Source organism: Haliotis asinina, chromosome 6, assembly GCF_037392515.1.
Source record: "Haliotis asinina isolate JCU_RB_2024 chromosome 6, JCU_Hal_asi_v2, whole genome shotgun sequence".
Lineage (NCBI taxonomy): Eukaryota > Metazoa > Mollusca > Gastropoda > Lepetellida > Haliotidae > Haliotis > Haliotis asinina.
In genome coordinates, this window is record NC_090285.1 from 56473241 (window position 1) to 56485619 (window position 12379).

Here is a 12379-nt window from a genome sequence, read left to right on the forward strand (position 1 = left end):
AATCTGCTGCCCTAAGGCAACCACAAAGCAACATACTTCACAAGGGCAATCTGCTGCCCTAAGGCAACCACAAAGCAACATACTTCACAAGGGCAATCTGCTGCCCTAAGGCAATCACAAAGCAACATACTTCACAAGGGCAATCTGCTGCCCTAAGGCAACCACAAAGCAACATACTTCACAAGGGCAATCTGCTGCCCTAAGGCAACCACAAAGCAACATATGACAGAATCTGTGGTATGTTGCTTTATGGTTGCCTTAGGGCAGCAGATTGCCCTTGTGAAGTATGTTGCTAAGGCCAGACCGTTTTTTTTTCTTGTTTTACAATATTGTCCTCAGAAAATATAAAGGCAGGAGGGAAAATAAATATATGAAAAGAATCACCAGTCAAAGTTAATTCCTTTTGAATACTAACAGTATTTTGCTTTTGGTGATTTAGGAAGTGTATGTAGGGCAAAAAGCAATTGTAAGTAACTTTTCTGGTAAATTTACATTTCTAGCCAATAAGGACGTTACGTTTTTAGAGCGTGGAAAACTAATTTTCATTTGCTTTCTCTTTTTTTTGAAATTATACGTCTGTAAACAAGAAATAAAACTGACCTGGCCTAGAACTTCACAAATGTGTGATATTTGCACAAGACTACAGTTAGTGTCTCAGACGTGACATGTAAGTAGAATTAGGTGATGCTAACGTCTTTGGAGAAGGATATATGTTCATCTATAAGGTTCAATCCAGAATGTTTGGTTACAGTTTTCAAACTGACTCATCTTTGCTTTAAGAATCGGACAGAATACAAATGACAAAACTCCAGATATTATGTTGCTCATCAGGTGGTTATCTGAATGTGTCGAATATGTGAGCATGTTAAGCTTTCCATGTCTCCTTTACTGTTCAGTATGTTGTATACTCTCTAGTCTGAGAGAAAAATGTAAATTTGCATAAAGAGTAATTATAAGACTTTACCTTTCATAATGTATTGTGCACATTTTAAGTTTCATTTTGGGTAGATGTATGCCTCATTGCACAAAGCGATCTGAACAATAAGTCTTTTAAGCCTCTGTTGAACTGTGGGATATTTAATCTAGAACCAATTTGTTTGATGAAGGAATGCATTGCACATGGTGAAGCATGTGTATAGGCATGAATGATGGAGTAATTTCTCTCATTTGTTGTTTCTCTCTGTCCTCACAGCCCACCCAACAGCTGCTTGTCGCACGAGCAGTTGTGGGTATTGTCATCATGAGTGGTATGACGGTGTCACCGGCAACATGCTCAACTGTTCAGGTTGGTGACTGTCATCTGTAATATAAATAGAGAATACTAAAACTATTTGTATTCATATTCATAAATATTATGTTACACAGGACATAGTTTAGTATTTTATATATTACTCACCCGACATAAGCAAAATAATATCGAACAATTCTTTCCTAAGAATTCATTTATTCAACGAGTGTGGTGACACTCAGCTTTCCAAGAGCCAAGCAAGGTCTAATACCAATGTGACAGAGGTATTAGCATTACGACGTCATAACTTTGACGTCATACATATGGCATCACGTGATGGTATTACACAATGTGTAATAACTTTGTAAAATTATGAAACAGTGATATGTTCAACAGGTGAGTAATAAATAAAAATTTTTGTGGCTAGAATCCAGTGCGTTGCTGCTCTCTGGCCTTACAGTGTTACCCTGACGGAATTGTACTTTCAAAGCTGCTACTGCACGACCATATAGGTCTGTACATGCTCTGCTCAGCTGGGTGGATTGAATGCAGGAAGTGCCTAGCCAAGGGACACAACACCATATGAGACCCAGTTCACAAGTTTTTCGTGTCTCCACCGAGATTTTTACCTGAGCCTTTGGCATGAGAGCTCAACTTGCTACCTACTACACCATATCTTTATAAATAAATTTTTTATTGTGTTCATTAAAATTCTGGCAATCTGATAGGTTAACTGGGAACATTTCTTTTGATTTCAATTCCCAATGAATCTAAAAAAATCAACCACGCCCACATAACCGGACTACTTTGGGACCTGAGGAATGTCCTGGAATACCTTTCCACAGCAAGGGAATTCTTTAATGAACTTTGGGTAAACATTGAAGGGATTATCCGTAAATGTTAATAACGTTGTAATGCCCTGACAAGAGCATGTGTACATTGGAACATCAGTTCATGGCATCGCAATCCCAGTCACATCACAGCCTCTTTCCATCTGCGCAAATACTGCTGCCACTAACAATCTCAGTTCCACTAACTTCATGTCATCGGGCTTCATTTGTCTTAAAGTTCAGTGGTAATAATTCAAATGTCTGGCAAACTTTGCATTACCTTAGCACGTCACGTTGTGTTGTTCCACTCTGATTTGTAACCGGATGTTAGCTTGGTTGATTGACAGCTGTTTGGGGTTGCTCTATGCTGATTGGCTAATGGTTTGGTAGGAGTGTCATTTTATGTAAATGAGTCACCTGGGTCATCATTTCTGAATTCTTACACCGAAAATGTTAATCAGTGGTAACACGGATATATATCTGTTTCGATGAATTTGATTATGTTTAAATAAACTATTGTTGAAAGCCTATAGTATTTGTTGTTGAATTTAATTATAAGTTATTAATATGCGAATTTATACAGTTTGCACATTGGTTTTTAGCTTCATACCTCAATGCAACGAAAGAAATACACAGTCAATCCTTAAATATATTGTTGGACTATACTAAGTCTGTCTGGTTTGTGGGCACGGCAACAAACTTCCAAATGAGGTGTATGCATTACGCTGTAAGAGCGCAATAATGCAGGGCAACCTGCACATTGTTTTAGCTACATAGAAATGCACTAACATTGCAAGGTAAGGCCATCGAATACCTGGGGATCACATTCAGGTTTTCAATTTACAACATGATCATGATATCATGATATGGCTAGAATGTTGATTGACAAATAAAGCATTGTATGTGTTTGATTTCACCAGGCTGCTATGATGAGGATATCCGTGAGCGACGTGAGGGTGAGACTTGGAATAATGGCAGGTGCCAGATCTGTATCTGTCTGGTGAGCATAATGGTTTTGCATCCTTTTTGTGTCATTTGAGAACAGTGGAGTCAGATGTGTATGTGGGCGCGTGTGTGTGTGCGTGTGTGCGTGTGCGCAGATGAGAACAATGGGTTAAGATATGTGTATCAGATGAGAACAGTGGGTCATGATGTCTGTGTCAGATGAGAAAATGGGTTACAATATTTGTGACAAGTAAGAATATTGAGCTTTGATGTGTGTTTGACAGATGGGAAAATGGGTGAAGATGTGTGTGACAAGTAAGAATATTGAGGTTAGATGTGTTTTTGACAGATGAGAAAATGGGTTATGGTGTGTATGACAAGTAAGAATATTGAGGTTAGATGAGTGTGACAAGTAAGCATATTGAGGTTAGATGTGTTTTTGACAGATGAGAAAATGGGTTAAGATGTGTGTGACAAGTAAGAATATTGAGGTCTGATGTGTTTTTGACAGATGAGAAAAATGGGTTACAATGTGTGTGACAAGTAAGAATATTTAGGTTAGATGTGTGTTTGACAGATGAGAACATTGGGTTACAATGTGTGTGACAAGTAAGAATATTTAGGTTAGATGTGTTGACAGATGAGAACAATGGGTTACAATGTGTGTGACGTAAGAATATTTAGGTTAGGTGTGTGTGACATGTAAGAATATTGATTTTAGATGTGTGTGACAAGTAAGAATATTGAGGTTAGATGTGTGTGACAAGTAAGAATATTGAGGTTAGATGTGTGTAACAAGTAAGAATATTGAGGTTAGATGTGTGTGACAAGTAAGAATATTGAGGTTAGATATGTGTTTGGGTTATGATGTGTATGAGAGATGAGAACAATGGGGTCAGATGTGTGTGTCAAGTAAGAATATTTAGGTTAGATGTGTTGACAGATGAGAACAATGAGTTACAATGTGTGTGACGTAAGAATATTGAGGTTAGGTGTGTGTGACAAGTAATAATATTGATTTTAGATGTGTGTGACAAGTAAGAACATTGAGGTTAGATGTGTGTGATAAGTAAGAATATTGAGGTTAGATGTGTGTGACAAGTAAGAATATTGAGGTTAGATGTGTGTGACAAGTAAGAATATTGAGGTTAGATGTGTGTTTGGGTTATGATGTGTATGGGAGATGAGAACAGTGGGGTCAGATGTGTGTTTGGGTTATGATGTGTATGAGAGATGAGAACAATGGGGTTAGATGTGTGTTAGGGTTATGATGTGTATGAGAGATGAGAACAATGGGGTCAGATGTGTGTTAGGGTTATGATGTGTATGAGAGATGAGAACAATGGGGTCAGATGTGTGTTTGGGTTATGATGTGTATGAGAGATGAGAACAATGGGGTCAGATGTGTGTTTGGGTTATGATGTGTATGAGAGATGAGAACAATGGGGTCAGATGTTTGTTTGGGTTATGATGTGTATGAGAGATGAGAACAATGGGGTCAGATGTGTGTTTGGGTTATGATGTGTATGAGAGATGAGAACAATGGGGTTAGATGTGTGTTAGGGTTATGATGTGTATGAGAGATGAGAACAATGGGGTCAGATGTTTGTTTGGGTTATGATGTGTATGAGAGATGAGAACAATGGGGTTAGATGTGTGTTAGGGTTATGATGTGTATGAGAGATGAGAACAATGGGGTTAGATGTGTGTTAGGGTTATGATGTGTATGAGAGATGAGAACAATGGGGTCAGATGTGTGTTAGGGTTATGATGTGTATGAGAGATGAGAACAATGGGGTTAGATGTGTGTTTGGGTTATGATGTGTATGAGAGATGAGAACAATGGGGTCAGATGTGTGTTTGGGTTATGATGTGTATGAGAGATGAGAACAATGGGGTCAGATGTGTGTTTGGGTTATGATGTGTATGAGAGATGAGAACAATGGGGTCAGATGTGTGTTAGGGTTATGATGTGTATGAGAGATGAGAACAATGGGGTCAGATGTGTGTTTGGGTTATGATGTGTATGAGAGATGAGAACAATGGGGTTAGATGTGTGTTAGGGTTATGATGTGTATGAGAGATGAGAACAATGGGGTCAGATGTTTGTTTGGGTTATGATGTGTATGAGAGATGAGAACAATGGGGTCAGATGTGTGTTAGGGTTATGATGTGTATGAGAGATGAGAACAATGGGGTTAGATGTGTGTTAGGGTTATGATGTGTATGAGAGATGAGAACAATGGGGTCAGATGTGTGTTTGGGTTATGATGTGTATGAGAAATGAGAACAATGGGGTCAGATGTGTGTGTCAAGTCATGACCATCATGTACCGTGAGAACCAACGTATCATGTATGAATGGTTTCAAGTGTGTGTAGTGACAACAGTGGTGTCAAGTATGTGTGTGAAGTGTGTCGAATAGTGTGTGCATGTGTTCTGGCTCTGCCTGTCTCCCTGATGGGTCCCAGATGGAACTCAACCCACAACAAGTTATAGAATCTGTACTTCATTGACAAAAATAAAATCCTTACTGGACAAAATAAGTTAGGAATATTGATATTTTATGATTGATATTTTATCAGTGTGTCAGTGAATGGATAGATCATTATTCATAATTTCAAAATTTACCTATATCCCTAACTATCTTTGTCCAGTATAACATTTTTCAAAATCCTCCTCTATTTACACATTGTGTTCCAGGAAGGGCTGACTGAATGTACACCCAAGGAGTGTCCACCTGTCACATGCCAGCATCCCATCACTATGACAGATGCTTGCTGCCTATCATGTGAAGGTCAGTTTTGTGCTCTCTGGGAAATTTCTTGTTCTCTTTGTCCTGTGAGAACGGGGCACTGTGTATTCAGCATTGTCCGTTTGTATGTCCCGATTCTTGTTACCTCAGTATATTGTGCTTTTTTTGTACCCATTGTCTTCAAATTTGGGTGACGGCCTTCACTTGGGGATTACACATACACTAGTCAGTTTGGATGGCACTGACCTTATCTTCAAGGTCACCATGATATATACCTCACAAAACGCAGCACCCAGTTTCTTCAGTTATGTCGACAGCTGCCATTTGGTGATTCTGTTCTGATTTCTGGGTGACCTTGACCTTATTTGCTGCATGTAACATCGTCATTTTAGTGGCAAACTTGTGTTAGATGGTGTGTTCTCATTGAAAGTTTTGTTCATTCTGAAGTAGTTGTGTTCTGAATATAAGGAATCATGTTGGTAGTGAAGGTATTGCTCTCTGTGATTGTGCTGTATTTACAGTAACGGATCATCATCCTCAGTAACAGGTGTCTTGTGCTCAGCACAGATGATGTTTTCACTGATGGTATTGTGTTCTAAGTGAAAATATCTTGCTCACTTTTAAGACCATGATTTCTGTGTAAAGATTTTGTGAAAATATGTTGTTTGTACAGAACAAAATCAACATCTAATAAAATACCAATTCTGTCCCCAAACTACCATTTTCCAATGCCAAAATATCATTGATGATAACAGCCTTTGAAGCATACGATGTTTCTTGCGGTATAGCTCTACCATATCAATTGCAGCTGGCTGCAGCTTCAAGGACAACAAATACCTGACAGGGACCCGCTTTCCGGATCCAGAAGATGCCTGTGTCAGTTGTGTGTGTGAAAAAGGCAACGTGAGTTGCTCTGTGGCCAGCTGCCCGAACCTTGGGGACTGTCAGAGCCCCACCCAGCTGGATGGGGAGTGTTGTCCTGTGTGTCTGGACTGTGGAGATCATGCTAACGCTACCAAGTGGTACCCTAGCCCGTGTCAGGAGTGTTCCTGTGTGGTAAGGGCAGGCTTTTTTAAATTTGTGTTTTTTTTATGAAATTGACTGACCTTAGGCATAACATATACAATCAAATACATATTGTTCAGATTTAACTGTTAATGGACCACTTCACAACATTAAAACAAACAAACAAGCAGGCAAAATGTAGCTAACAAACTATATTACCATTTCCCTCTATGACGTTCACATAACATAATTAAGTAAAATACATACTGTTCAGATTTAACTATTTAATGGATCACTCCACAAACCTGGAACAAACAAGCAAAATGTTCCAACCAAATTGTTGGTTTGCTGCAAATATGTTTTGTTTATGTGGCAAAAATATTAAGCATACCACAAGTTTTGTTCCATTCACTGCAGAGTACTCACACAGTTGCACAACGTGTAATGATGTCTTTGCTTTGTTTTAAAGTGCACTATTTCTCACCTTTCCACTCAAACAGATTTGTGTTCTGGCATCTGAAAATAATGGTTTTAGCATCTGTGCAAAAACATTGTATAATTTGTATAGGAGTTGTATATGCATGGGACTATCTCCCTTGTTCAAAATGCAAATATGTTAACAAATTTATAATATATCTTGGTTTGCCACTTTGTGATCAAAGCATTTTCTGATAGAAGTAGATGCTATAATGCTTCTGTGAAAATATGAAGTATCTGCTGTGACTGTGAAAATATTTGTTATCTTTTAATTGTTTTTCCACTGACATATGTATAACCTTATTCTGGGACCCATAATAAGACAGTTGTCTCCCTTTCAGAATGGTGAGGTGTCTTGTCAGCGAGTGAAGTGTAACGATGTGGAATGTCTTTTTCCTTACACCCCTGATGGTTCATGCTGTCCAGTTTGTGTAGGTAAGGCATCACTCTCCTTACACTGCAGTATGTCAAACTAGTGTACGAAGTTGAATTACAAGTCTGTGATTGGGTACTCCATGGTGATGACTTGAGGTCATATTATGGACCATTGATAATTCATGGAAAGACAGATGATGATGATATTTATGGAGAAGCATGTACAACGTGATTGACATGAGAATTTATGATTTTCTGTCGAAATGTTATGATCTTACATTTGAATTCCAGATTTACCCCCATATAAGTCTCTACAAGAACAGTTTGCTGGAAGAACCTTTTACTCAGTTTGTTTGTTATTAGAAGGATCTGTCACTTTGAATATCTGTTACTAATAGGATCTGTCACTGGAAGGATCTGTCACTAAAGATTGGTTACTAGTAGGATCTGTCCTAATCTAAAGATTAGTTACTAGTAGGATGTGTCACTCCAAGCATCTGTCCCTGAAAGGTCATGTAAGATATTTTCAGCCTTATACAGCTGATGTCACGAAGTACGAGACATCGTACATCCATTCACCCACAGGGTCCACAGAGACTATTTGTAGGTGGTGACAATGAGTGTGTATTACTAGTGAGATCTTTGGTATTTGTTGGGGCCATAGTAGGTAACACTCTGACACTCATCATTATGTTGGATTGAAGGAAGCCAAATTTTATTTTTTTTCTTTCATTATTTCTTATTTCTTGGGTGCAGTAGTATATTTTCTTCATGGTTTTGGTGATAATGTTTAGTTTTTAAGGGGTGAAGTGGATGAGCTTGCTAAAGCGCCTGGCTAGTGATCCAGTGAGGTTGAGGTGTAGGGATCGAGCCCACCTGTGACCGGGTGTAAAAACCAGATTCTTTGCATGTTGTCACAATCCTTAGTGTACAGTACACTTATGAGAACCCATGAATCCGTTGGTATTTCACCACATTTTGGACACATGATTATGTACATACACCTAGTTGCACTTACAGCAATGTGCAGTAGACTGACAGAGTATCGGTACTGTGAGTATGTGTCCCTGTCCACCCATCTGTGAGTTGGGTACCTTGTTAGGATGAGAGAACCACAATAAAATTGGTGCGTTTTAGTGGTAGCAAGAGCTGCATACTCCCCAGAGTGTTGAGATTGATGATATGATGTTGAGATTGACATCCAGTGAATGAGGGAAACAAATACCAACACTGGTTGCATGGATATGTGCGCTATATAAATATTCTATAATAAATCATATAATAACGGTATAATTTTTAGACTGTACTTGTAAGTGTTGCTTACATTCCATCCATGTTATATTGTAGCCTGTTTCTATGAGGGTGCTATCTATCAAGATGGAGAGAAGTTCAAACCGGATGCCTGTCAGACATGTGGCTGTCACCGTGGAAACATCATCTGTGACATCAAGGACTGCCCAGCAACCAACTGTCCTGCCCCAGTTACTCCAGCTAATCAATGCTGTGCTGTTTGTGATAGTGGTTAGTTATCATCCTTTCCTGTGAGCACTATCTGGATCTCTTATCACAAGGGTCTTTGGCAACTATATCTGATTATTACTTGGTTATTATTACAAGAATCTGTTTCAACAATTGTCTTTTGCAATGAGGGTGTATTACTGAATTTTTAAAGGCTACAACAATGGTCTGCAAATTCAAGGCATTGTGACTACAAGGGTCTGTTGCTATAACGAGTGAGCGAGTTTAGTTTTATGCTGCACTCAGCAATATTCCAGCTTTATGACAGCAGTCTGTAAATAATCGAATCTGGACCAGACAATCTAGTGATTAATGGTAGGAGCATTGATATGTGCATTTGGGAACTGATGACATGTGGTCAACCAAGTCAGCGAGTCTGACCACCCAATCCCATTAGTTGACTCTAATTAGTTGACAAGCATTGTCGAATTTAGTGACAAGCATGAGTTGCTAAAGACCTTTTCTACCCCGGGACCTTCACGGGTCCTGTTACTTCAGGGTTTGGATGCAATAAGCGCCTGCACCTGCAGTATGTGAGAAGAAGTGTACTCAAAGCCATTGTATAACTCTATAGCAATGTTACTCTTTCAGACTGTGAATATGAGGGTTCTGCATATAAGCACCGAACGACTTTCACCCCGTCATACAACCCCTGTCTCCAGTGTTCCTGTGATAACTCCATCGTCAGATGTAACTCCATCTCATGTGCACCACACAATCTTCCATGTCAACGTCCTGTCATTGCCCCAGGAGAATGCTGTCCGTCTAGATGTCCTCGTATGTATCGAGTGCTCTTGTCCCACAGTGAAATCAAGATTTGTTGATAATTATCAGTGAAAAATATCAAAGTTTTAATGGTGCCATGTCAGTGATATTGTCTCACCACACTTGGCTTGTCGGTCTTCAATGACCTTTTCTGGTCACAAGAAATGACCTTATGCATCTGGTGTTGCTTTGATCAGTCAGATGAAAAGTTATTTTGACATGACTTGTAATGGGATGTTATTGTCCATCATTATTAATTAATTAATTAACTAATTTTGATATAATTGAATGCCATGCTTTTAAGTATACTGAGAAAAAAAGTAAGGGATCAATTGAAAGCACAAGTGTCTTTTTTCCTAGGTTTCTTCACAACCCATGTATTATCAAACTTGTGAAGAAACTTGGAAAATATGAAGTAACACTTGTGCTGTCTTGTGATCCCTTATTGTCACCCTATATCTATATCACCCTCAGTATATTTAGAAAACGTAGGTGATTGATATTATGAGCAATGTCTAAGTGGCATGTCTGTCCATGAACTCTCAGGGAAAACATTTGGTTATGAAGATTAATTTGCTGTCTTGGTATTTTTCTAGAGTGCATCCATGACGGTTCTGAGTACAATGATGGAGAGACCTGGTCTCCAGCTGGCATCCCATGTCAGGTGTGTCATTGTCGTAACGGCATCGTCACTTGTCGCACCCGTGAGACCTGTGCCTTGGAGTGTACACACGGCCTGGTGAGGGATGGAGCTTGTTGCTCTGCCTGTACAGGTAGGAGTCATGTCACACATTAGTAGAGATCATGTGACAAGTTAGTAGGGATCACATGACATCGTGTAGAGGTGTAGGCTTCCTTATTTGTCAGTTAACAAAGAACACATGGGTGTTAGGTCACAGAACCTCTGTTAAGTGGCCTTCACACAACAAACTAAAGTTTGACACATGTCAAACATGATCAGTCTCTATTCTCGCCAACTTTTCCATCAAACTCTCGGTGTTGTCAAACAATTTTGATGTGTGAAGTGTTGTCAAACTCATGTTGTTCAGAAACTGCCAATAGCAGTCAACATAATTGTCATGTGAATGCAACGATAACGACGTGGTGCTCAAAAAACAGGAAAGTTTGACAGAATGTGTTTGAAAGCTTGACAACTTTTGAAATTTCACTAACACATGTCAGACTTCAGACAGTTTAGCATGTGAAGAGCACTTTAGTGATCAGGACTTGGTTGTTGGTGTGTAAAGGTAGACTGTATGTAAGACTGTATGCCATCTGTGGGTGGACTGTTTGAGGACTTCTATTTTCGGACTGTATGATCTCAATAGCAAACTATATGTAAGTCATCTATTTATGGTTTCTGTGGTGACATCTATTTTCAGACTGTGTGTATGACATCAATACCAGACTGTATAATATCAATACCAGACTTTGAATGACATCTATTTAATCACTGCGTAACAACCTCTATTCTATGACTGCATGTATGTCCTTGATACCAACTGCTTATGTGACATCAATATCAGACTGAATGACATCGATTTATGGACTATTTCATGAAATCTATTTTCAGACTGCATGTATGACAGCAGAATAATCCAGGATGGGGAGACTTTTGTGAGGAATGGGTCGCCATGTCAACAATGCCAATGTAAAGAGGGGAACATAGAGTGTCAACTTGGAGGGCTTTGTCCTCCTCTGCCATGCAAGAAGACCGAGACGCCACAAGACCAGTGCTGCCCTCGCTGTGCAGGTCAGCAGATCATGTAACCTTGTAATAAAGTAATGAAAGCATCAGAAGGCCAGTGTAATTGTAGTGACTCCTGTAAGTATGCAAGTTTAACGGGATCCTGGCTATCTAATAAAATGTCCCTGTCACACCCAACATAGGGCTATGAAATACTGCTAGTAAGATAATTCTTTTAATACAAGATATCCCAGACTAGGTGTGTTATATTTAGGAAGACATTTAAGACTGATCCTGACTCCTAGATATTGCCAAGCTATTGTTGCTAACAGTAGGTCTTATAGTTCAGTAGTACCAGTGCCAACAGCAACCCCAACAGTGACCCCCAACAGCAGATCCAACAGTGACTCCAACAGCAGACCCAACAGTGACCCCAACAGTGACATAACAGTGACCCAAACAGTGACCCAAACAGTGACCCCAACAGTGACCCAACAGTGACCTAACAGCAACCCCAACAGCAGACCTAACAGTGACAGCATCAGTGACCTAACAGTGACCCCAGCAGTGACCTAACAGTGACCCCAGCAGTGACCCAACAGCAGACCCAACAGTGACACCAACAGTGACCTAACAGCAACCCCAACATCAGACCTAACAGTGACCCAACAGTGACCTAACAGTGACCCCATCAGTGACCCAACAGCAGACCCAACAGTGACACCAACAGTGACCTAACAGCAACCCCAACACTGACCCAACAGCGAACCCCAGCAGCAACCCCAACAGTGACCTA

At 39.7% G+C, this 12379-nt stretch overlaps 1 protein-coding gene across 1 annotated transcript in view; it reads left to right on the forward strand.

The window, feature by feature from the left end:
• Positions 1 to 12379, forward strand: part of LOC137286983 (uncharacterized) — a 204061-nt gene that overhangs the window by 36861 nt on the left and 154821 nt on the right. The window contains exons 21-29 of the mRNA XM_067819051.1: positions 1193 to 1285; positions 2979 to 3058; positions 5705 to 5798; positions 6565 to 6812; positions 7580 to 7673; positions 8961 to 9134; positions 9723 to 9908; positions 10493 to 10669; positions 11470 to 11649. Of these exons, the coding sequence (XP_067675152.1) occupies positions 1193 to 1285; positions 2979 to 3058; positions 5705 to 5798; positions 6565 to 6812; positions 7580 to 7673; positions 8961 to 9134; positions 9723 to 9908; positions 10493 to 10669; positions 11470 to 11649 (1326 nt within the window). The remainder of the gene's footprint in view (positions 1 to 1192; positions 1286 to 2978; positions 3059 to 5704; positions 5799 to 6564; positions 6813 to 7579; positions 7674 to 8960; positions 9135 to 9722; positions 9909 to 10492; positions 10670 to 11469; positions 11650 to 12379) is intronic.